The sequence below is a fragment of the Symphalangus syndactylus genome, chromosome 18 (assembly GCF_028878055.3).
Source record: "Symphalangus syndactylus isolate Jambi chromosome 18, NHGRI_mSymSyn1-v2.1_pri, whole genome shotgun sequence".
NCBI lineage: Eukaryota > Metazoa > Chordata > Mammalia > Primates > Hylobatidae > Symphalangus > Symphalangus syndactylus.
This window is the reverse complement of record NC_072440.2, coordinates 55,350,018-55,375,762: the sequence shown is the minus strand read 5'-3', so window position 1 is coordinate 55,375,762 and position 25,745 is coordinate 55,350,018. Positions and strand designations below refer to the sequence as shown.

At 44.6% G+C, this 25,745-nt stretch overlaps 1 protein-coding gene and 1 pseudogene across 5 annotated transcripts in view; one reads left to right on the top strand and one right to left on the bottom strand.

Annotated features, from left to right (window-relative positions):
• Positions 1-25,745, bottom strand: part of CECR2 (CECR2 histone acetyl-lysine reader) — a 195,328-nt gene that overhangs the window by 18,106 nt on the left and 151,477 nt on the right. For all 5 annotated transcript variants that reach the window (XM_055253237.2, XM_055253238.2, XM_055253240.2 and 2 more), the window contains one exon: positions 12,736-12,889. In XM_055253237.2, coding sequence (XP_055109212.2) covers positions 12,736-12,889 — 154 coding nt within the window. The remainder of the gene's footprint in view (positions 1-12,735; positions 12,890-25,745) is intronic.
• Positions 17,964-22,001, top strand: LOC129468119 (dnaJ homolog subfamily A member 1-like; annotated as a pseudogene).

Below are 25,745 nucleotides of genomic sequence, written 5' to 3'. Positions count from 1 at the left end.
ACCATAAAGAAAACTGTAAATTAACGAATACCCATGTATCACCCAACCTGTCAAACTTTAAACATTTTGTCTTATTAATGTTAACACAGTATTTCATGGTATGATTATTCCACAGCTTAACAATCCATTATTCTCCTTGATTCCAGTTTTAGAAGTTTGTAAACAATAGTATCAACAAAGTTATTTTAAAACATGTTTTCTCAAGCATGTGTGTAAGGATTCTCTAAGATGTGAACCCAGCAGCAGAATGACCAGATAGGAGTAAAAAGTATATACGTAAACTTCATCAGGCACTGTCAAACGGGTGTCCATCATTTCCAATGAGGTTACAGAATTTTTTTTTTTTTTTTTTTTTTGAGATGGAGTCTCACTCTGTTGCCCAGGCTAAAGTGCAGTGGTGTGATCTCGGCTTACTGCAACCTCCGCCTCCCAGGTTCAAGCGATTCTCCTGCCTCAGCTTCCTGAGTAGTTGGGACTACAAGCGTCTGTCACCATGCCTGGCTAATTTTTGTTGTTCTTGTTTTTTTTTGAGACAGAGTCTCACTCTGTCACCTAGGCTGGAGTGCAGTGGTGTGATCTCGCCTGACGGCAAGCTCCGCCTCCCGGATTCACGTCATTCTCCTGCCTCAGCCTCCCGAGTAGCTGGGACTACAGGCACCCGCCACCACACCCGGCTAACTTTTTGTATTTTAGTAGAGACAGGGTTTCACCATGTTAGCCAGGATGGTCTTGATCTCCTGACCTTGTGATCCACCTGCCTCGACATCCCAAAGTGCTGGGATTACAGGCATGAGCCACCATGCCTGGCCTTTTTTTTTTTTTTTTTTGAGACAGTTTCACTCTTGTTGCCCAGGCTGGAGTGCAATGGCACGATCTCAGCTCCCAGCACTTTGGGAGGCCAAGGCAGGTGGATCATGAGGTCAGGAGATCAAGACCAACCTGGCTAACACAGTGAAACCCTGTCTCTACTAAAAATACAAAAAAAAAAAAAAAAAAAAAAAAAAGAAAAAAGAAAAAAAAAAAGAAAAAAAAAATTAGCCGGGCGTGGTGTCAGGTGCCTGTAGTCCCAGCTACTGGGGAGGCTGAGGCAAGAGAATGGTGTGAACCCGGGAGGCGGGGCTTGCGGTGAGCTGAGATTGTGCCACTGCACTCCAGCCTGGGCAACAGAGTGAGACTCCGTCTCAAAAAAATAAATAAATAAATAAAGCAATCAAATATGTCAGTTCTGTCTCTTTCTCTCTCTCTCCTTATGGTTTTTGCTTTTTGTACTTAAAAATTCTTTTCTATCCCATCTACAACTTCTTCAGAAAGGTTCTGTCCTTTAGTGTATCTGGAACTTATATAAAGAGCAGGGATGTAAATATTTTCCCTATAAATGAACAAGTGTCCTGGTACCACTGTTCTCTCCCAAGAGACAGGGGTCTCACTCTATTGGGATCATAGCTCACTACAACCTCGAACTCCTGTGCATAATGGATCCTCCCACATCAGACTTCTGAGTGGCTGGGACTATAGGCACACACCACCATGCCTGGCGCTGTTTCTGAAAAACCCATGTTCTCTCTCAAGGTCTGTTTCTGGTCTCATTGTCTGTCTCTATGCCAATACCATTCTCTCTCAATCACTGCAGATTTGATCTCATTATGTGACATAATGATTGCCCCTATCGTATTGTTTTTGCAAGTTATCATAGCTATACAACGCCCTTTGCTCGGCCGGACGCGGTGGCTCACATCTGTAATCCTAGCACTTTGGGAGGCCAAGGCAGGTGGATCACCAGAGGTCGGAAGTTTGAGACCAGCCTGACCAACATGGAGAAACCCCGTCTCTACTAAAAATACAAAATTAGCCAGGCGTGGTGGTGCATGCCTGTAATCCCAGCTACTTGGGAGGCTAAGGCAGGAGAACTGCTTGAACCCCAGAGGCGGAGGTTGCGGTGAGCCGAGATCGCGCCATTGCACTCCAGCCTGGGCAACAAGGGCGAAACTCCGTCTCAAAAACAAACAAATAAACAAAAAAAGGCCTTTTGTTCTTTTATATGAATTTTAGGAAGAGTGTGTCGAGATCCACAGATTCTTTTTTTTTAGGAGACAGAGCCTCACTCTATCACCCAGGCTGGAGTGCAATGGTGTGATTTCAGCGCACTGCAGCCTCTGCCTCTCAGGTTCAAGCAATTCTCGTGCCTCGGCCTCCCGGGTAGCTGGGATTACAGGTATATGCCACCATGCCTGGGTAATTATTGTATTTTTAGTAGAGACGGGTTTCACCATGTTAGCTAGGCTGATCTCGAACTCCTTAGCTCAAGTGATCCATCCACCTCAGCCTCCCACAGTGCTGGGATTACAGGTGTGAGCCACTGTGCCCGGCTATAATTTTTTTTTTTTTTTTTTTGAGATAGAGTCTCACTCTGTTGCTCGGGCTGGAGTGCTGTGGTGGCGCTATGTTAGCTCACTGCAACCTCTGCCTCCTGGGTTCAAGTGATTCTCGTGCCTCAGCCTCCCAAGTAGCTAGCTGGGATTACAGAAGTGCACCAACATGTCCAGCTAATTTTTGTATTTTTAGTAGAGATGGGGTTTCACCAAGTTGGCCAGGATGGTCTTGATCTCCTGACCTTGTGATCTGCCCACCTCGGCCTCCCAAAGTGCTGGGATTACAGGTGTGAGCCACTGCGCCTGCCTGGGTCATGCTATCTTTTAATAAAATTGTTCATGTTGACATTTATAGAATAATAATGAACAGCTGGGCGCAGTGGATCACCTGAGGTCAGGAGTTCAACAACAGCCTGACTAACATGGTGAGACCCCATCTCTACTAAAAATACAAAAAAATTGCCAGGCGTGGTGGCACATGCCTGTAATCCCAACTACTTTGGAGGCTGAGGCAGGAGAATTACTTGAACCTGGGAGGCGGAAGCTGTAGTGAGCCGAGATCACACCGCTGCACTCCAGCCTGAGCAATAGAGTGAGACTCCATCTCAAAAAAAAAAAAAAAAAGAATAATAACGAATACACCTACTTGGTGAATTTCTTAGCTATAATAGTTTCCTGGGTGATTTTCTTGGAGTTTCAAGTAATACACCACTCCAAATATGTATACATACCTATGTATTTTTCTTTGTAGACACTAAATCCTTACAATACAATATTAAATGGAAACGATAGAGGAAATCCTTGTGTTTATCCTGACTTTAAAGGGAACACTTCTAATGTTTCCCCATTAAGTAGGTCTGCTTAGATTATTAAGATACTGGCTGAGGAAGTTTCATTCTATTATTCTAAGTTTGCAGAAAACCCAAGGAAGTCCTGAAACTACTAGAAGCTGGAAGGGCCAAGGACTCTCACCTACAGTCTTCAGAGAGTGAAACCCTGTCAATACCTAGGTTTTGGATTTCTAACTTCCAGGACTATGAGAGAATAAATTTCTGTTATTTTATGCCACCTGGTTAATGGAGGTTGTTATGGCAGCCCTAAGGAACTAATAAAAAAATTCAAAATTCAACCCACTACCCACCCCTTCCTTTTTTTGAGACAGGGTCTCGCTCTGTTGCCCAGGCTGGAGTGCTGTGCACAACCACAGCTCACTGCAGCCTCGACCTCCTGGGCTCAAGTGATCCTCCTACCTCAGCCTCCCGAGTAGCTGGGACTACAGGCATGCACCACCATGTCCGGCTAATTTTTAACATTTTCTGTAGAGATGGGGCCTCACTATGTTGCCCAGGCTGGTCTTGAACTCCAGGACTCAAGTGATTCTCCTGCCTTGGCTTCCCAAACTGCGGGGATTACAGGCACGAGCCACTGCACCTGGCCATCAATCCCATCGTCCTCTGAGGTCTGCTGTTGCTCCTATCTGCTGTCACTATTAAGAACATCCTCTCAGGGTAATCTACCTTTTCCAAATTGGTTGTTTTAGGGAACAGAATGTTCCATAATTCAGTTCCATATGCCCACATGTAATTTATATCCAGTTTATATCTCTTCTTGCTTTCTGTATCTGAGGATCAGGGTTTTTCATCAAACCAAAAAACTACTCAATCATTGTTTCTGAATATTCTCTTGGCCTTACCATACTGATTCTTTCCTTCTAGAACTTATAGTGAACACATACAGGACCTTTCATGCTTTCTGCCCCCTGCATCTGTTATGAAGCCTTTTCTGATAGTTGCAAATCCAATTTTCATGTTCTGCTTTGTGATACTGGGCTGGGATCCTGCACATACAACTCCCTTCTCTGCTGGCTTTATATTCTGCCAAAGGGAGCATCAGACCGACCACGGGAAGCACGCTGAGGAGGACAGCGATTTCCTTCCGTTTGTTTGCTGATGCCGTTCAACCCATCCTGGGATGGATGGTCCTGCATCCGCGAAGCCACACGTGGCGGCGGGAGTTTGCCTGCCTTCATAGTGCCAGCAGTGGGGCTGCAGCCCCCCACCTCTGACACTCCCATTTCCTCCATCTATGTCACCACAGGGATCCCTTTAACCTTTTTTTTTGTTTTCTAACTCCCATTTTACCAAAGAGTCATGTGACGTTTTCCCTGCTGAAGTAGCTAGTGTAGTTTTGGTTTTCAAGGCTGGACCCCAACTGATTAACTACAAGTTACTTCTTTCGTCATGGCTGGCTTCATCTCATTCTAGTTCCTCAGACATATCACCCAAATGAGCATACAATTCAGTAGCATTAAGTGTGTAAGTAATGTTGTGCCGCCATCACCAGTATCCATTTCTAGAACCTTTTCATCACTCCAGTCTGTAACATTAAACACTGACTCCCCATTTCCCTCTCGCCTCAGCTTCTAGTACAAAACATTTGTCCAGGTGTGCCCTGCTGATATCACTTAGTGTAATACCTTCAAGGTTCATCCATGTTGTAGCATGTTTCAGAATTTCCTTCCCTCTTAAGGCTGAATAACACCCCACTCTAAGTGTATACTGCATTCAGGTTCTCCTTTTATCCACTGGTGGACACTTGGCTGTTTCACTTTTTGCCTTGTTTTTTTTTTTTTTTTTTTTTTTTTTTTGGAGGGGGATAGAGTCTCGCTCTGTCGCCCAGGCTGGAGTGCAGTGGCATGATCTCAGCCCACTGCAGCCTCTGCCTACAGATTCTAGCAATTCTTCTGCCTCAGCCTCCCGAGTAGTTGGAACTACAGGTGCACGCCACCATGCCCAGCTAATTTTTTTTTTTGTATTTTTAGTAGAGACGGGGTTTCACCATGTTGGCCAGGATGGTCTCGATCTCCTGACCTCGTGATCTGCCTGCCTCGGCCTCCCAAAGTGCTGGGATTACAGGCGTGAGCCACCGTGCCTGGCCTTATTATTATTTTTTTGTTTCTTAATCCACTTTCCTCCTTTCAAGTTTCTTTAAATAAATAAAAGCTCTGAGTCCTCTCCTTGAAAGTATGCAGTCATGTGCCAGGCACAGCACCACTGCCCTCCAGCCTGGGTGACACAGCGACAGTCCGTCTCAAAAAAAAAAAAAAAAAAAAAAGTATGGGTAATGTAACATTACAGGAGTTGTGAAAAAAAAAATTCAGGGAACTCCAAGATGAGTGACCATCAGCACTGTTGAGATGCTAGAATATAAATACCAGCATACGACAGAGGAACTATTTACAGGTAGATCTTCACATCATTATGAAATTTCTGCTCAGTCATTCCCAACACAAATATTACTCATTATGTGAAAAGAACCTGCAGAATAAAATCCGCTTAGAATGTCATACAAAGCTTGTTTCTCTGAACAAACTGTTGTAATTTTTAAAAGTGTCTGATTAGTACATAATTGATTATTTCTCTTTTTTTGTAGTTGGAAGCTACTAAAAAGTCTGGAAAAGGTTATTGTTAAGTATCTTATGGCTTACAAAAATTCCTTCCATAAGAACTATCATGGGAGACAGAGCGAGACTTTGTCTCAAACAAACAAAACTATCATTTAGAGACTGTCCTGTTTTCATTTAATCCTTTTTTCTTTTTGAGACGGAATCTTGCTCTGTCGCCCAGGCTGGAGTGTGGCGGCGCGATCTCGGCTCACTGGAAGCTCTGCCTCCTGGGTTCACGCCATTCTCCCGCCTCAGCCTCCCGAGTAGCTGGGACTACAGGCACCCGCCACCACGGCCGGCTGATTTTTTGTATTTTTAGTAGAGACGGGGTTTCACTGTGTTAGCCACGATGGTCTTGATCTCCTGACCTCGTGATTCGCCCACTTCGGCCTTCCAAAGTGCTAGGATTACAGGCGTGAGCCACCGTGCCCAGCCCATTTAACCCTCTAACAAGGTCTGCACAGCCCATCCCGATGCGACCCTGGGCTACCTGCTAGGACTCATTCATGCCTAGCCAGCCTTCCTGTGCTTCCTCCGCTCTGCTCTGCTGCAGCCGCGCCAGGACTTCCAGCCAGCCTTCCTGTGCTTGCTCCGCTCCAGCCCTGCCGGGACTTCCAGCCAGCCTTCCTGTGCTTGCTTTGCTCTGCTCCACTGCAGCCTCGCCTTGGACTTCCTGCTGCATATCCTTGCCTCCGTGCCTCTGCTCTTTGCACTGCGCCTTCCTCTTCAAGCACTCACGGGTCAACCTCATTCACTTTATTTAAATGTCAAATCTTCAGAGACGACTTTCTTTTTTGTCTGAGACAGGGTCTTGCTGTATCACCCAGGCTGTGTTCAGTAGGGGAAATCAGTGCTCACTGCAGCCTCGACCTCCTGGGCTCAAGGGGTCCTCCTGCCACAGCCTCCCAAGTAGCTGGGACCACAGGTGGAGCCACCACGCCCAGCCATGTCACTCTTTACCTGTAAACCTGGCCTAATTTTACTTCAGATCACTCACCACTATTATCCCACAATATTTGTCTACTCTCCACCTTCTCACCACTGGAATGAAAACAGTACTTCTGGCTGGGTATGTGCTCATGCTTGTATTCCCAGCACTTTGGGAGGCTGAGGCAGATGGATCACTTGAGGCCAGGAGTTCAAGACCAGCCTGGCCAACACGGCAAAACCCCATCTCTACTAAAAATACAAAAATTAGCCGGGTGTGGTAGTGTACACCTGTAATCACAGCTACTTGGGAGGCTGAGGCACGATAATCACTTGAACCTGAGAAGTAGGAGCCCAGATAATGCCACTGCACTCTAGCCTGGACAAAAGAGTGAGACTCTGTCTCAAAAATAAAAAAAAAAAGAAAAGAAAAAAAAAAGAAAGCCATACTTCAATGCTGTGCTATCGAATACCAGATTGTATTCATTCATAATAACTATTTTTTTTGTACCCATTAACCATCCTACCTCTCCCCAACCCTCCGCTATCGTTCCCAGCCTCTGGTAACCATCCTTTTACCCTCTATCTCCAAGGGTTCAGTTATTTTGATTTTTAGATCCCACAAGTAAGTGAGAATATCCAGTCTGTCTGTGCCTGTCTTATTTCATTTACAATAATAACCTCCAGTTCTACCCATGTTGTTGCAAACGACTGCATCTTTCTGTTTTTATGGCTGAATGGTACTCCCTTGTGTATCAGTACCACATTTTCTTTATCCATTCATTTGCTGACGGACACTCAGCTTGCTTCCAAATCTTGGCTATTGTGAACAGAGCTGCAAAAAATATGGGAGTGTAGTTATCTCTTCGATATACTGATTTCCTTTCTTTTGGGTGTATACCCAGCAGTGGGATTGACGGATTTTATGGTAGCTCTCTTTTTAGTTTTCTAAGGAACCTCTAAGCTGTTCTCCATAGTGGGGGACTAATTTATGTTCCTACCAACAGTGTATGAGGATTTTCTCTTCTCATTCTCACCAGTATTTGTTATTGCCTGTCTTCTGGATATAAACCATTTTAACTGTGTAAGATGATATCTCATAATAGTTTGGATTTCCATTTCTCTGATGATCAATGATGCTGAGCATTTTTCATAAGCTTGTTTGCTTTTTTTTTTTTTTTGAGACAGAATCTTGCTGTATTGCCCAGGCTGGAGTGAAGTCTTGGCTTGATCTCTGCTCACTGCAACCTCTGCCTCCCAGGTTCAAGCGATTCTCCTGCCTCAGCCTCCTGAGTAGCTGGAATTACAGGTGTGTGCCACCATGCCTAGATAATTTTAGTATTTTTAGTAGAGGCAGGGTTTTGCCATGTTGGCCAGGTTGGTCTTGAACTCCTGACCTCAAGTGATCTGCCCGCCTCGGCCTCCCAAAGTGCTGGGATTACAAGCGTGAGCCACCACACCTGGCTTGTTTTTTAAATTTTTTTGAGACAGGGTCTCGCTCTATTGCCCAGGATGGAGTGCAGTGGCATGATCTCGGGTCACTGGAGCCTGGACCTCCCAGGCTCAAGCTGTGTGCCCATCTCAGCTTCCCCAGTAGCTGGGACTACAGGTATGAACAACCATGCTTGGTTAATTTTTGTATTTTTTGTAGAGATGGGGTTTCACTGTGTTGCCGAGGCTGGTCTTGAACTCCTGTGCTAAAACAATCTGTCAGCCTTGGCCTCCCAAAGTGCTGAGCTTACAAGCAGGACTCAACATGCCTGGCCTCGTCTGCCATTTGTATGACTTCTTTTGAGAAATCTCTATTCAAATATTTTGCCCATTTTAATATCTGATTATTAGACTTTTTCCTAAGAGTTGTTTCAGCTCCTTCTATATTCTGGTTATTAATCCTTTGTCAATTGGGCAGTTTGCAAATGTTTTCTCCTATTCTGTGGGTTGTCTCTTCATTTTGCTGGTTGTTTCCTTTGCTGTGCAGAAGCTTTTTAACTTGATGTGATCCCATTTGTCCATTTTTGCTTTCGGTGCCTGTGCTTGAAATCAATGTCCTAGAGGGTTTCTCCAACGTTTTTTCTCGTCTCGTAGTTTCATAATTTGAGGTCTTAGATATAATTCTTTTCTTTTTTTTGAGATGGTGTCTTACTCTGTCACACAGGTTGGAGTGCAGTGATGCAATCTCAGCTCACTGCAACCTCTGCTGCCCAGGTTCAAGCGGTTTTCCTGCCTCAGCCTCGTGAGTAGCTGGGATTAACGGTGCCTGCCACCGCGCCCGGCTAATTTTTGTATTTTTAGTAGAGACGGGGTTTCAACACCTTGGCCAGGCTGGCCTTGAACTCTTGACCTTGTAATCCACCCGCCTTGGCCTCCCAAAATGCTGGGATTACAGGCGTAGAAGTCACCACGGCCAGCCTTAGATATAATTATTTAATCCACTTTGATTTTATTTTTGTATGTGGCAAGAGATAGGGGTCTAGTTTCATTCTTCTGCTTATGGATATCCAGTTTCCCCAGCACCACTTGTAGAAGAGACTGTCTTTTCCCCCAGTGTATGTTCTTAGCACCTGTGTTGAAAATGAGTTTGCTGTAGGTGTGTGGACTTGTTTCTGGACTCTCTATTCTGTTCCATTTGTCTGTGTGTTGGTTTTTATGCCAGATCCTCATATTGTTTTGGTCACCACAGCTCTGAAGTGTAATTTGAAGTCAGGTAATTCCTCCAGGTTTGTTCTTTTTGCTTAGGATAGCTTTGCCTATTCTCGGTCTTTTGTGGGTCCATATAAATTAAAGGATTTTTTTTTCTATTTTTGTGAAGAATGTCATTGGTATTCTGGTAGAGGTTGCATTGAATCTGTGGATTACTTTGAGTAGTATGGACATTTTAACAATACTGATTCTAGTAATCCATGAACGTAGAAAGCTTTCCAGTTTTTGGGTGTTCTTTTCAATTTCTTTCATCCATGTTTTATAGTTTTCATTATAGAGCTCTTTCACTTCTTTGGTTAATTCCTAGGATTTAATTTTATTTGTGACTACTGTAGATGGGACTACAATATAGGCATTATTAATCTTACATTATAGAAACTGAGCCATAAAAATGAGTTTTGGACCTGCCTGTATAAATTAAAATGACAGGTGTACCCAATAAGGACCCTATTAAATAAAAAAACACAATTCCACTAAAAAATTTAAACAAATAAAAGCCAGTTATTATGTCCTGAGGAATTTAAATGTGGCACTGGACATAGCCAATTATGGAAGATCTTACAAGTGAGATACACTACATAGTATGACACAGGATAAACCTGTAGATTATATGCACTAAGGGTTGTTTTTTTAATTGAGACAGAGTCTTGCTCTGTCGCCCAGGCTGGAGTGCAGTAGCACGATCTTGGCTCACCGTAACCTCCACCTCCGGGGTTCAAGCAATTCTCCCGCCTCATCCTCCTGAGTAGCTGGGATTACAGACGTGAGCCACCACGTTTGGCCATGTTGGCCAGGCTGTCTCAAACTCCTGACCTCAAGTGATCCGAACACCTCGGCTTCCCAAAGTGCTGGGATTACAGGCGTGAGCCACCATGCCCAGCCATCATTCCTTTCTCTTTTTTCTTTTCCCTCCCTCCCTTCCTTTTTTTTTCTTTTTTGAGATGGAGTTTCACTCTTGTTGCCCAGGCTGGAGTACAATGGCACGATCTCAGCTCACTGCAACCTCCATCTCCCAGGTTCAAGCGATTCTCCTGCCTCAGGCTCCTGAGTAGCTGGCATTACAGGCATGCGCCACCACGCCCAGCTAATTTTTTGTATTTTTAGTAGAGATGGGGTTTCTCCATGTTGGTCAGGCTGGTCTCGAAAACCCGACCTCATGTGATCCGCCCCTCTTGGCCTCCCAAAGTGCTGGGATTACAGGCATGAGTCACTGTGCCTGACCCCTCATTTCTTTATTCATTCTAAAATCCTTAAGGTGGGCAGGCACAGTGGCTGACGCCTGTAATTCCAACACTTTGGGAGGCCGTGGCGGCAGGATCATTTGAGGTCAGGAGTTTGAGACCAGCCTGCCCAACATGGTAAAACCCCGTCTCTACTAAAAATACAACCATTAGCTGGGTGTGGTGGCACACCTATAGTCCTAGCTACTTGGGAGGCTGAGGCAGAGGTTGCAGTAAGTGAAGATTGTGCTACTGCACTCCAGGTGGGCCACAGAGTGAGGCTCCGTATCAAAAAAAAAAAAAAAAAAAAAAAAAAAAAAAAAAAAAGGGCTGGGCACGGTGGCTCATGCCTGTAATCCCAGCACTTTGGGAGGCCAAGGCGGGCAGATTACGAGGTCAGGAGATCGAGACCATCTTGGCTAACACAGTGAAACCCTGTCTCAACTAAAAATACAAAAAATCAGCTGGGCGTGGTGGTGGGTGCCTGTAGTCCCAGCTACTCGGGAGGCTGAGGCAGGAGAATGGCGAGAACCTGGGAGGCGGAGCTTGCAGTGAGATGAGATCGTGCCACTGCACTCCAGCCTGGGCGACAAAGCGAGACTAAAGAAAAAAAAAAGATCTTGGTAGGAATGAGGTGCATATAATAGGTTAAGTAACTTTCCGTTACTTAATAGGTACATAAGGCCAGAATCCTTCAATTTTCTTAGCCAAAATTTACTGAAATTTTGCCCTGCAAAACACTGCATTCAAAAAGCCAAATCCATATGCTATGCTGTTTTATTGAAAAATTAAAAATATTCAATACACTTATTTAAAAGGTAAATCTTGGACTATCTTTAATTACACCAAGTGATCTGTTATCACATGATTTATCAGGTTGAGCTTATAAATACAATTGTTATCTAAGAAAACATCTAAAGACAGTTATTATCCTTTGCCTGCAGAACTCTAAACGAAAAAAAGTGGCCGGGCGCGGTGGCTCACTTCTGTAATCCCAGCACTTTGGGAGGCCGAGATGGGTGGATCACGAGGTCAGGAGATTGAGACCATCCTGGCTAACATGGTGAAACCCTGTCTCTACTAACAATACAAAAAATTAGCCGGGCGTGGTGGCGGGCGCCTGTAGTCCCAGCTACTCGCGAGGCTGAGGCAGGAGAATGGCGTGAACTAGGGAGACGGAGCTTGTAGTGAGCCGAGATCGCGCCACTGTACTCCAGCCTGGGCGACAGAGCGAGACTCCATCTCAAAAATAAAAATAAAAACAAAAATAAACAGAAAAAAAGCCTCATTAGCCCAAGACCTAGAACTGGACCTGAGAAAACAGCTTTGTCCTAATAATATTAATGGTAATATTCTAGAGGTGAACAGGGCCACATCTAAAAATAGACAAAAAACTGAGACTTTTCTTAAACATACCTCATTTGTGTTCAAAATTATATCTGTGAAGTCAGTTGTCATCAATACCTTAAAAATTTTTTTTTCTATTTCATATGTGGAACCCAGAGATCAGAAAAATAAGCAAGATTCTGAAAGACACACTAAGAATGACCAATACTAGTGCTTTAGAAGGAATGTAAAGCCAGTGGGGGTGGATACAGGTCAATGAACATGTCGGAATACAATGCACAAGATATTTAAATAGAAATTGCCGGAAACGGCGGGGCTCAGTGGCTCAAGCCTGTAATCCCAGCACTTTGGGAGGCCGAGACGGGCGGATCACGAGGTCAGGAGATCAAGACCATCCTGGCTAACACGGTGAAACCCCATCTCTACTAAACAAAATACAAAAAATTAGCCGGGCGTGGTGGCGGGCGCCTGTAGTCCCAGCTACTCGGAGAGGCTGAAGCAAGAGAAAGGCGTGAACCCGGGAGGCGGAGCTTGCAGTGAGCCGAGATCGCACCACTGCACTCCAGCCTGGGGGACAGAGCGAGACTCCGTCTCAAAAAAAAAAAAAAAAAAAAATTGCCGGAAACAACTCAGATGCATGGCAGGACTGAGCTTGAGTTGGCTCTGGCTACAGGACGGCTGGTCCACAGACATGCACCTCTCCAGACCACGCGGACACTACACATACCTTCCACTGCCTTGACCTTCTCCTCCAACTCGCGTTTCCTCTCTTCCTTTAGCATCTGCTCCTGCTCCTTCTTCTGCACTGCTAGAAGAATCTGACGCTCTTCTTCCTCTTCTTTGCGCTTTTGTTTTTCTATTCTGGTCAGCACAGGAGTCTCCTGTGAGGAGCCAATGAGCACATCCCGTCAGTACACAATTATGCAAGATAAGCTCTTTGCTCTCAGTTCATTGAATTCAATATTTTCAACAAATGATATTAGCTAGAGACTTTATATCATGAAAAGCTGATTTTGTTATCTGGAAAATACACGTTGGGATATATATAAACGTTAAAACATAAGGGAGATTCAAAACAGGGTAAAAGTTTTGTGTCCAATGATTTATATAATTTGTGGTATTTAGGAGACAATCTTATGGATAATTTACTGGAGAGAAGAGAAACTGCGGCAGTTCAGAGATGTGTTTCTTTAGAGTTAATATCTGATAAAGGGAAGCTTTTATTTCTTTTTTTTTGAGACAAGAGTCTCGCTCTGTCGCCCAGGCTGGAGGGCAGTGGCGTGATCTTGGCTCACTGCAAGATCTGCCTCCCGGGTTCACGCCATTCTCCTGCCTCAGACTCCCAAGTAGCTGGAACTACAGGCGTCTGCCACCATGCCGGCTAATTTTTTGTATTTTCACTTGAGATGGGGTTTCACCATGTTAGCCAGGATGGTCTTGATCTCCTGACCTTGTGATCCGCCTGCCTCAGCCTCCCAAAGTGGAGGGATTACAGGTGTGAGCCACCGTGCCCAGCCGATAAAGGTTAAGTTTTAAAAAGCACTAGGAAGTTTTAAAAAGTATACTAGGATGGAAGACAGTCACTCAACAGAACACAGTTCCTTTTTTTTTTTTGAGACGGAGTCTCGCTCTGTCGCCCAGGCTGGAGTGCACTGGCGCAATCTCGGCTCACTGCAAGCTCCCCGTCCCGGGTTCACGCCATTCTCCGGCCTCAGCCTCTCCGAGACTACAGGCACCCGCTACCACGCCCGGCTAATTTTTTGTATTGTTAGTAGAGACGGGGTTTCACCATGTTAGCCAGGATGGTCTCGATCTCCTGACCTCGTGATCCGCCCGCCTCGGCCTCCCAAAGTGCTGGGATTACAAGCGTGAGCCACCATGCCCGGCCTTTTGTTTTTTTTTTTTTTTTGAGATGGAATCTCACTCTGTGAGACTGGAGTGCAATGGTATGATCTTGGCTCACTACAACCTCTGCCTCCCAGTTCAAGTGATTCTCTCGCCTCAGCCTCCCGAGTAACTGGAGTTACAGGTACCTGCCACCACGCCCAGCTAATTTTTGTATTTTTAATAGAGATGGGGTTTCGCCATGTTGGCCAGGCTGGTCTCGAACTTCTGACCTCAGCCTCCCAAAGTGCTGAGATTACAGGTGTGAGCCACTGCGCCTGGCCCAGAACACAGTTTCTTAATTTCAACAAAGTGCATGTATTAAAAGTCTTAACTTTTATGCTTTACAAATAAACCAATGAATAAAATTGGAGTTCTGATGGAAAGGGCCACTGTTTTGGCTTAAGATGCAGAAAAGGGATGAAGAAGACCCTATGGAAATTCATAAACTGCCCGAAGATTGCCTAGTCTTTCCACGAGTGTTTCAATTCAAATATTAACAGAGATTTCAAGTGGTTGCTCGTGACGTGATTACCTAAGAAATCTAAAAAAAAAGGTAAGGCGAACAAAGGAAAACGGGACTATTATTATCTAATTTATGAAAGTTTTACAATGCTGATTTCCAGCCCCCACCCCCCCGCACCCCCCTTCAGTGAACTAGTTCTGAGACACTCTGTAGCCCAGAACAGAAGTCGTTTGTTTTCAATTTCTTTTTTTTTTTGAGACAGAGTCTTGCTCTGTCGCCCAGGCAGGAGTGCAGTGGCACGATCTTGGCTCACTGCAACCTCTGCCTCCTGGGTTCAAGCAATTCTCCTGCCTCAGCCTCCCAAGTAGTTGGGATTACAGGCACACGTCACCATGCCTGGCTAGTTTTTGTATTTTTATTCTTTTTAAATATTTTTTGAGACGGAGTTTCGCTCTTGTTGCCTAGGCTGGAGTGCAATGGTGTGATTTTGGCTCGCTCCACACCCTCTGCCTCCTGGGGTCAGGTGAGTTCCTGCCTCAGCTTCCCGAGTAGCTGGGATTACAGGTATGCGCCACCACACCCAGCTAATTTTGTATTTTTAGTAGAGACGAGGTTTCCGCATGTTGGTCAGGCTGGTCTCAAACTCTCACCTCAGGTGATCTGCCCACCTTGGCCTCCCAAAGTGCTGGAGTTACAGGTGTGAACCACGACGCCCAGCCCTATTTTCAATTTCTTTCCCCATCTTTTGTGTTAATGTGAAAGCTAAAACATTTTCCTTTTTTAAAATTGTTTTTGAAGAGATAGTAACTGGTGCAATAGACTGCAATAGACTGCAATAGACTGCAATAGACTGCAATAGACTGTATGTGTAAGTTGCAGAGAGACAGAAAAATGAACCAGGTGTCAACACAAGGAGAATTCACATTACTAATTATCCCATTTCGAGTGAAATGTAATGAAAAAGTCAAGCTTCCTTTAACAGGTCTTTTTAGTAAGGAGAAGGCCTAAAGATCTATATCAGATACATTTTCAAGAGTTTTACTTTTTTTTTTTTTTTTTAAAGATGGGAACTTGCTATGTTTCCCAGGCTGGTCTGGAACTCCTGGTCTCAAGCGATCCTCCCATCTTAGCCTCCTGAGTAGCAGGGATTACAGGTGCGAGCCACTGCAACCAGCAAAAGCTTTACACTGTGGCAGGTGAACTAGTGGCCTTAATGTGGAGGAAAAAAGATAGTCACTTATGAAATTACCATTCAAGATAGTCACTTATGTCAATTACTATTTCAATGCCCAATGTAAGGGCATTGAAAATGCCCTTGATTAAAATTTTATATTATTTTCTTTATGGTGCTTTCTTTTTCCCTCGCTCCCTGTGGAGCTCACATTTTCATAGTTCTTAAAACCGACGTAGGCTGGGTGTGGTGGCTCACATTTGTACTCCCAACACTAGGGGAGGCCAATGGGGAGGACTGCTTGAGCTCAGGAGTTCAAGACCAGCTTGGGCAACAAAGTGAAACCCCATCACCTCATCTCTACAGAAAAAAATAAATAAATAAATAAAAAATAAATAAATTAGCCAGGTGTGGTAGCGTACACCTGCAGTCCCGTCTACATGGGTGGCTGAGGCGGGAGGATCTCTTGAGCCTGGGATTTTCAGGCTGCAGTGGGCTGTGACTGTGCCACTATACTCCAACCTGGGGGACAGACCCTATCTCAAAAACACAAAACAAAACAAACCGGTTTAGATTCTCATTTGACTCCAAACTTAGAGACGATCTTGCCTAGATAGCAGGCTTTTTTTTTTCCCTGAGACAGAGTCTTGCTTTGTCACCAAGGCTGGAGTGCAGTGGCATGATCTTGGCTTATTGCAGCCACTGCCTCCTGGGTTCAAGTGATTCTCCTGCCTTAGCTTCCCGAATAGCTGAGATTACAGGTGCGTACCACCACGCCTGGCTAATTTTTGTATTTTTAGTAGAGATGGGATTTTACCATGTTGACCAGGCTGGACTAGAACTCCTGACCTCAGGTGATCTGCCCACCTCAGCCTCCCAAAGTGCTGGGATTACAGGCGTGAGCCATGGCGCTTGGCCCAGTTAGTAGACTTCTCAATGTCATTTTCACCATTCAAAAATCTATGAGCCTGACTTTAGAAGAGTTTACAGGTAAAAATCTGGAATGAACAGGAGGGATAAAAATAAAAAATTAACTGCATACGTAACACTGTACCCGTAAGGTGTCTCAGTGTAACAAACAGAATTAAATAAAACCCATAAAATCTTTATCCTATAACCAGAGCAGGCCAGTTTCTTTTTTTTTTTTTTTTTTTTTTTTTTTTGAGACGGAGTCTCGCTCTGTCGCCCAGGCTGGAGTGCAGTGGCGCGATCTTGGCTCACTGCAATCTCCGCCTCCCGGGTTCACGCCATTCTCCTGCCTCAGCCTCTCCGAGTAGCTGAGACTACAGGCGCCCGCCACCACGCCCGGCTAATTTTTTGTATTTTTAGTAGAGACAGGGTTTCACCGTGGTCTCGATCTCCTGACCTCGTGATCCGCCCGCCTCGGCCTCCCAAAGTGCTGGGATTACAAGCGTGAGCCACAGCGCCCGGCCTAGCAGGCCAGTTTCAATATGGTAGATGCTGATTCTGAAAAGGTGATGCTACGGACACTTGGCAAGGATGACTGTCCCGAAGATTGCAACTCTGGCCACTGCTTCCCGAATAAATGTCTGTCAAGCACCTTCCCTAAATTTTGCCATAATCCCTGCTCTCACTTCCACCCCACTTCCCAGGTTCTTAATTGTTCCAGCAACATCTTTACCCAGCTGAGATATGATGAAACTGCAGTTAACAAAGCAAAGTAAAACAAAACTATTTGCCTTTGCTCTTTTCAGATGTATACTGATGCCAAAAAAACACCATAAGGTATCAGTTGACTCACATGGGCAGGGGAAAGAGAGGAGATAAGAAAACTGAGCCTTGTCACTATAGTAACCAAAACAGCATGGTACTGGTACCAAAACAGAGATATAGACCAATGGAACAGAACAGAGGCCTCAGAAATAACACCACACATCTACAACCATATGATCTTTGACAAACCGACAAAAACCAGTAACGGGGAAAGGATTCCGTATCTAATAAATGGTGCTGAGAAAACTGGCTAGCCATATATAGAAAGCTGAAACTGGATCCCTTCCTTACACCTTATACAAAAATTAATTCAAGATGGATTAAAGACTTAAATGTTAGACTTAAAACCATAAAAACTAGAAGAAAACCTAGGCAGTACCATTCAGGACATAGGCATGGGCAAGGACTTCATGAGTAAAACACCAAAAGCAATGGCAACAAAAGCCAAAACAGACAAATGGGATCTAATTAAACTAAAGAGCTTCTGCACAGCAAAAGAAACTATCATCAGAGTGAACGGGCAACCTACAGAATGGGAGAAAATTTTTACAATCTACCCATCTGACAAAGGGCTAATATCCAGAATGTACAAAGAACGTACACGGAACTTAAAGAAATTTACAAGAAAAAAATCAAACAACCCTATCAAAAAGTGGGCAAAGGATATGAACAGAGACTTCTCTCTTTTTTTTTTTTTGAGATGGAGTCTCGCTCTGTTGCCCAGGCTGGAGTGCAGTGGTGCGATCTCGGCTCACTGCAAGCTCCGCCATTCTCCTGCCTCAGCCTCCCGAGTAGCTGGGACTACAGGGGCCCGCCACCTCGCCTGGCTAATTTTTTGTGTTTTTAGTAGAGACAGGGTTTCACCATGTTAGCCAAGATGGTCTCGATCTCCTGACCTCGTGATCTGCCTGCCTTGGCCTCCCAAAGTGCTGGGATTATAGGCGTGAGCCACTGCACCCGGCCAAACAGACACTTCTCAAAAGAAGACATTTATGCAGCCAACAGACACATGAAAAAATACTCATCATCACTGGTCATCAGAGAAATGCAAATCAAAACCACAATGAGATACCATCTCACGCCAGTTAGAATGGCGATCATTAAAAAGTCAGGAAACAACAGATGCTGGAGAGGATGTGGAGAAATAGGAACACTTTTACACTGTTAGTGGGACTGTAAACTAGTTCAACCATTGTGGAAGACAGTGCGGTGATTCCTCAAGGATCAAGAACTAGAAATACCATTTGACCCAGTGATCCCATTACTGGGTATATACCCAAAGGATTATAAATCATGCTACTATAAAGACACATGCACATGTATGTTTATTGCGGCACTATTCACAACAGCAAAGACTTGGAACCAACCCAAATGTCCATCAATGGATATCAATGATAGACTGGAATAAGAAAATGAGGCACATATACACCATGGAATACTATGCAGCCCCCCAAAAAAGATGAGTTCATGTCCTTTGCAGGGACATGAATGAAGCTGGAAACCATCATTCTCAGCAAACTATCACAAGACAGAAAACCAAACACCACATGTTCTCACTCATAGGTGGGAACTGAACAATGAGAACACTTGGACGCAGGACGGGGAACATTACACACTGGGATCTGTTGGGGGTGGGGGGCTGGGGGAGGGATAGCATTAGGAGAAATACCTAATGTAAATGAGGAGTTGATGGGTGCAGCAAACCAACATGCACATGTATGTATACTTATGTAACAAACCTGCACGTTCTGCACATGTACTCTAGAACTTAAAGTATAATAATAATTTAAAAATCCTTACAATAAAAAAAACTGAGCCTTGTCAAAGGGAAAATTTCATTGAAAGAGAATTGTGATGCTTTATATATGTCAGACCCCAAAATGAGAGGAAAACAGGTATACATATATATCAAACATGAAAGTTATTTACAGAATTACCTATGTGTATTCTGGCCACTGTCCCCCACAACAAAAGACAGTAGGTGTAAACCTGTGAAATATTCTTCTTTCATCAGTACAGGGTACATTAAATAGGATCTAACATTTTAATAAGGACTGAGCAAATGCAAGCCAATTACTTATGAAATTGTAATGTTAAGTCACTCAAGACTTGATAATCTGGCCAGGCGTGGTGGCTCACGCCTGTAATCTCAGCACCTTGGGAGGCCAAGGCGGGCGGATCACGAGGTCAAGAGATTGAGACCATCCTGGCAAACATGGTGAAACTCTGTCTCTACTAAAAATACAAAAATTAGCTGGGCATGGTGGTGCGCGCCTGTAGTCCCAGCTACTTGGGAGGCTGAGGCAGGAGAATCGCTTGAACCTGGGAGGCGGAGGTTGCAGTGAGCCGAGATCGCACCACTGCATTCCAGCCTGGCAACAGAGCAAGATTCTGTCTCAAAAAAAAAAGATTGATAATCTAAACAAACATAGGAAGTGTTCATGTGTTAAGTCAGTGGAGGGGGAGAAAGAGAAAAAAGCCAAAAGCCAATAACCTAAATCTTACGAATATATAATTCTTTTTTTGTAATGAGTATGACTTATTATACTTAATACGTAATATCTTACAATCATTTAATAGTGCTCCCCTCAAACAAATGGAACACGAACACAAAACTCACAAACAATATACAAAGCACACGAGGGGCCGGGCGTGGTGGCCCATGCCTGTAATCCCAGCACTTTGGGAGGCCGAGGTGGGCGGTTCACGAGGTCAGGAGATCGAGACCTTCCTGGCTAACATGGTGAACCCTGTCTCTACTAACAATACAAAAAATTAGCTGGGCGTGGTGGTGGGCGCCTGTAGTCCCAGCTACTCAGGAGGCAGAGGTTGCAGTAAGCTGAGACTGTGCCACTGCACTGCAGCCTGGGTGACAGAATGAGACTCCGTCTCAAATAAAAACAGAAAACAGAAAACAAAACACGTGAGAGAACTTTCCAGATGCTTGGTGTGAGGTGGAGGAGCAGTGGCTGCACGGACTGCACAGAGCTACACACCCCTCCCCACTCCCTACCACCAGCCTCAGCCCACTCACTGGCTACAGAAAATTTTGAAAGAAACCACTTACTATGACGTTTTGGGGGTCAAACCTAATGCTACCCACGAAGAACTGACAAAGGCTTAAAAACGGCCTTGAAGTAACACCCTGGTAAGAATCTAAATGAAGGAGAGAAGTTAAACGGATTTCTCAACCTTGAGAAGTTCTCTCTGATGCAGAAAATAGGGAATTCTGTGACGAAGGAGGACAGGCAATTAAAGAGGGTGGGGCTGGTGGCAGTTGTCATTCCCCCATGGACATATCTGATAAGTTTTTTGGGGGGAGAAGGATGGATACAGAAAGGAGAGGTAAAAAGTCCTACATCAGCTCTCAGTAGCCTTAGGAGATCTATATAATGGTGAAAAAAGAAAACTGGCTCTGCAAAAGAATATGATTTGTGACAAATGTGAAGGCAGAGGTGTTAAGAAAGGAGCAGGATCCTGCTGTGCCAACTGCTGAGGTGATTGAATGCAAACAGTAATTCATCAGATAGGACCTGGAATGGTTCAGCAAATTCAATCTGTGTGCGTGGAGTGCCAAGGCCATGGGGAACCATCAGTCCTAAAGAGAGATGTGAAAGCTGCAATGGAAGGAAGACAGTTGCAGAGAAGAACATTCTAGAAGTCCCTATTGACAAAGGCACGAAAGATGGCCAGAAGATAACATTCCGTGGTGAAGGATACCAAGACCAGAACTGGAGTCAGGAAACATTATCACTGGGGTGGAACAGAAAGACCATGCTGCTTTTACTCGACAGGGAGAAGACCTTTTCCTGTGTGCAGACACACAGCTGGCTGAAACACTGTGTTTGACTCCCAAATGCTAACATCTACTTTTCCAGACTGAACCACGGTCACGACCTCTTATCCAGGTCAGAATGTCAAGCACGGGGATATCAAGTGTGTGCTAAATGAAGGAATGCCAATTTACTGCACACCGTATGCAAAGGGTCGCCTAATCACTGAATTTATGTAAACGCTCCTCAGAATGGCTCTCTCTCCTGATAAACTCTCTTTGCTGGAAAAACTTCTACCTGGTAGGAAGGAAGCAGAAGAGACTGATGGGATCACCAAAAAGAACTGGTGGGCTTCGAGGCAAATCAGCAAAGATGGCGGCATGACAATGGAGAAGCATATGAGGGCAACGAACACAATCTCCCAGAAGAGGTGGTCGGCATCAAAGCCCTTAACTGGGCCAGTGAGTAACACTCACTGCTGGCATTTTATCTGCAACAATGACTGAGTGAAGACCTGTAACCATAATATGCTCACTGCTTCCTATTGTTTTAAATATTCAGCTACAGCCAAGTGTTTTAAAGGTAAACGAATAAACGCAATGATAAAAGCTCTGACTTTGCCCTGTATGTACGATGACTTCAGTGTGCAAGACGAAATTTAATATCTGCATAAGCTCTCCTAGCATTTTAAGGCCAAGCCTTGTAACTGATTTCAGCTGTGTACGTGGATAAGTTTAGGCTGAAAAGCAATGCTAGGTATACGTACTGACTTCAGTGTATGAACTTTCACCATTAACCTATGAAATTAAAACTGCATTTAACGGGCCATTAGAAAAAGACCCAAGCTAAATTTGTAGAGAAGTGTTGGTCTATATAGTTATTTGTATTAAGTGGGATTCATTGTGATGCCTTTGCATTTATTCTATGGCTTCAAATGTTACTCGAAGATGGCATAATATATAACTTAACCTGTGGTATCAGTGGTAGAAATGATACCGGTATTCCTCCGTTCTCACACTGCTATAAAGAACTACATGAGACTGGGATATATGAAGAAAAGAGGCTTAATTGACTCACAATTCCACAGGCTGTATAGAAAGGATGACTATGGGGCCTCAGGAAACTTATAATCATGGCAGAAGGCGAGGGGAAAGGAAGCACGTCTTAGCACAGCGAAGCAGGAGAGACAGAGACAGAAAGCGCAAGCGCGCATGTGCGACGGGGGATGTGCCACACACTTTAAAACAACCAGATCTTGGCCGGGCGTGGTGGCTCACGCCTGTAATCCCAACACTTTGGGAGGCTGAGGAGGGTGGATCACGAGGTCAGGAGTTCGAGACCAGCCTGGCCAACCTGGTGAAACCCTGGCTCCACTAAAAACACAAAAATTAGCCAGGCGTGGTGGCAGGTGCCTGTAATCCCAGCTACTCGGGAGGCAGAGGTTGCAGTGAGCCGAGACATGCCACTACACTCCAGCCTGGGCGACAGAGTGAGACTCCGTCTCAAAAAAAAAAACACCAAAAAAACAATAAACAACCAGATCAGCTGGGCGCAGTGTCTCACGCCTGTAATCCCAGCACTTTGGGAGGCCGAGGCGGGCAGTTCACCAGAGGTCGGGAGTTCAAGACCAGCCTGACCAACATGGAGAAACCCCGTCTCTACTAAAAATACAAAATTAGCCAGGCGTGGTGGCAGGTGCCTGTAATCTCAGCTACTCGGGAGGCTGAGGCAGGGGAATAGCTTGAACCCAGGACATGGAGGTTGCAGTGAGTCGAGATGGCGCCATTGCACTCCAGTTTGGGTAACAACAGCAAAACTCCGTCTCAAAACAAAACAAAACAAAACACCAACCAGATCTCCTGTGAACTCACACACCATCACAAGAATAGCAAGGGGGAAGTCCATCCCATGATACATCACCTCCCACCAGGCCCCTCCCCTGACATGTGGGGATTACAATTCAAGATGAGCTCTGGGTGGGGACACAGAGCCAAACCATATCAATACTTTTCTAAAGAAGGGATTTATTGCAATATGCTGCTTCTTGAAGGCTTGCACTTCGAGATTTGTATTCCCTTCTGCTGTGCCATACATATGTATACACACACGTGTGTGTACATACATGTATATATGGATATGTACATACAAAATGTATACACATATAAATATAATAAATGTGTATATGTATATATATAACTGTAAATATGTGTATATGTATATATACCCATATATGTATCACTGTATTTTGACCAATCCTGGTTATCTGTCCCTCTCCTCTTTGGACCATAAGCTCCTGAGTAGTGACTTCCAGAGCCAGGTAACATAGAAATTCAAGTGAAAAGACCTTTACACGAAGAAGTCACGTACATATATAATATAGGAAGGTATTCCTTAGGTATGTTCAACAAGCTCACAGTTTAAACCATTTGACTTATGCTCCCCAAAGTAACTAATTTAAGGTTGGTACTGGCCGGGCGTGGTGGCTCACGCCTGTAATCCCAGCACTTTGGGAGGCTGAGGCGGGTGGATCACTAGGTCAGAAGATCGAGACCATCCTGGCTAACACGGTGAAACCCTATCTCTACTAAAAATACAGAGAATTAGCTGGGCGTGGTGGCGGGCGCCTGTAATCCCAGCTACTTGGGAGGCTGAGGCAGGAGAATGGCATGAACCTGGGAGGTGGAGCTTGCAGTGAGCCGAGATCGTGCCACTGCACTCCAGCCTGGGCAACAGAGTGAGACTCCATCTCAAAAAAAAAAAAAAAAAAAAAGGTTGGTAATACAGCAAATTATGAATAGCTTTTATTGTATGTTTAAAAATCTCATCACATGTACACGTGCTTAAATCTGGGTATCAGAATTTAAACAATTCTTGAAATCTATGAATGTCTCAATATATTGATTACAAAGTATCTCAAAAAAAAAAAAAAAGAGCATCTGGGTTGCAGAATAATGCTCAATATGATCGTTTTGTAATAAAGGCATAGAGGAAAAGCCTGAAGCAAATATATAAAAACATAAATAGTAATGATTCCTGAGTTGTGGGATTACCAGGTCTTTTACAGTTTTCTACATGTAGTCTCCACATTTTCTATAAAGACATGGTGGGCAGGTGGGAGCCTGCAGCGGCCATGCACAGCTGTGGCTCCTGCCCTTGCCGATGCCATCTGTCCCCTAGTTATTGCTCCACTTGTCTCAGACCACTTTGTCCACAATCTGCCCCCTCCTCCAGCACGGCCCTGCACTTGCAAACATCTCCTGCTTGGCTGGATAGGTCTGCCTCACATTTCTCTCGGCCTTTTTTCTTTCATCAGCATGGGTTATCATTTTAGCAGTTTCCCATCTGATGTGAATTCTCAACAATTACAATTTTACCTAAATGACATTACACACATCTGAGAAAAAAAAAATCTATGTTGTGAACCACAGTCTGTTTTTTTCTTTTCTTTTTTTTGAGACAGAGCCTTGCTCTGTCGCCCAGGCTGGAGTGTGGTGGCGCGATCTCGGCTCACTGCAAACTCTGCCTCCCGGGTTCATGCCATTCTTCTGCCTCAGCCTCTGGAGTAGCTGGGACTACAGGCGCCCACCACCACGCCTGGCTAATTTTTTGTATTTTTAGTAGAGACAGGGTTTCATCGTGTTAGCCAGGATGGTCTCGATCTACTGACCTGGTGATCTGCCAACCTTGGCCTCCCAAAGTGTTGGGATTACAGGCGTGAGCCACCACGCCTGGCCCACAAGTCCGTTTTAAAATTCCTGTGCTGATTTTCAGCACTAGGCCGATGCAAGGTAAAGCAAGTCTTGATGAAAACACCACTAAAAAACAGGACTCACTTTTTGTAGTGTTTTAACTATTAAAGAACCAGTACAACCAAATGAATGACAACTGGCCAAGCAAAAATAAACCTGCACAGTTAAAAAAATGTGATACTGTCTTAGGCTGCAATTTTTTTCTTTAAAACGTGAGGTTAGTTGCAAATGGGATAGATGTTGGTGTAGGAATGCTTTACAGATAAGAGGCCTGCTAGAATCAAGGGGGTTTTTAATGAGAAGCTAATGAGAAACAACACTTTAAAATCCAGTCAAGGATGATTCAACAGAACCCCTCGTTTCACCAATGCCCAACATGCTGTGTCCTTACACGCTCCCCTCTCTGAGGGCAGGTATCAGACTTGCTGGCACCCTTGCTCCTGTTAGCAGCACATTTGAGACTAACACCCAACAAACAGCTCCCTAGCAACAGCAATGACCAAAGTGTCTGGACAAAAATAACCACCGCATCCCGAATCCCCGAGTTCAGCAAGACAGTCTCCCCTCACTGATATTTTCCCCAAGAAGTCACAACTCAAAGTCTTTTATCAGACAGTAAGTTTGGACTGCTGAGTGACCAATAGAGGCTAGAAACCCTGCCTCCAGGCTTAAAAACTCATGTCACCACTAAGGGTTTCTCCAGGATATCGGGGACCACAACAGATATTTTACAGTCTCTTTAATACTGTGGTTTCTTTTCGTTCAAACTGAAGAGTAGAATAGAAGAAAGCTCAAACACTGCCAAGAATAAAAGAAGAAATTTTAGTGTTTGATGCCAAAGTTTTGCTTGCAGCGATGAAGGACCTTTCAGTCTATTCAGCCTGCTAGGCAATCTGAAGTGTAAGTTATGGCATCTAGGAATGCTCAGGGCAGTGAACAGTAAACAGAAAAGGGAGCTTT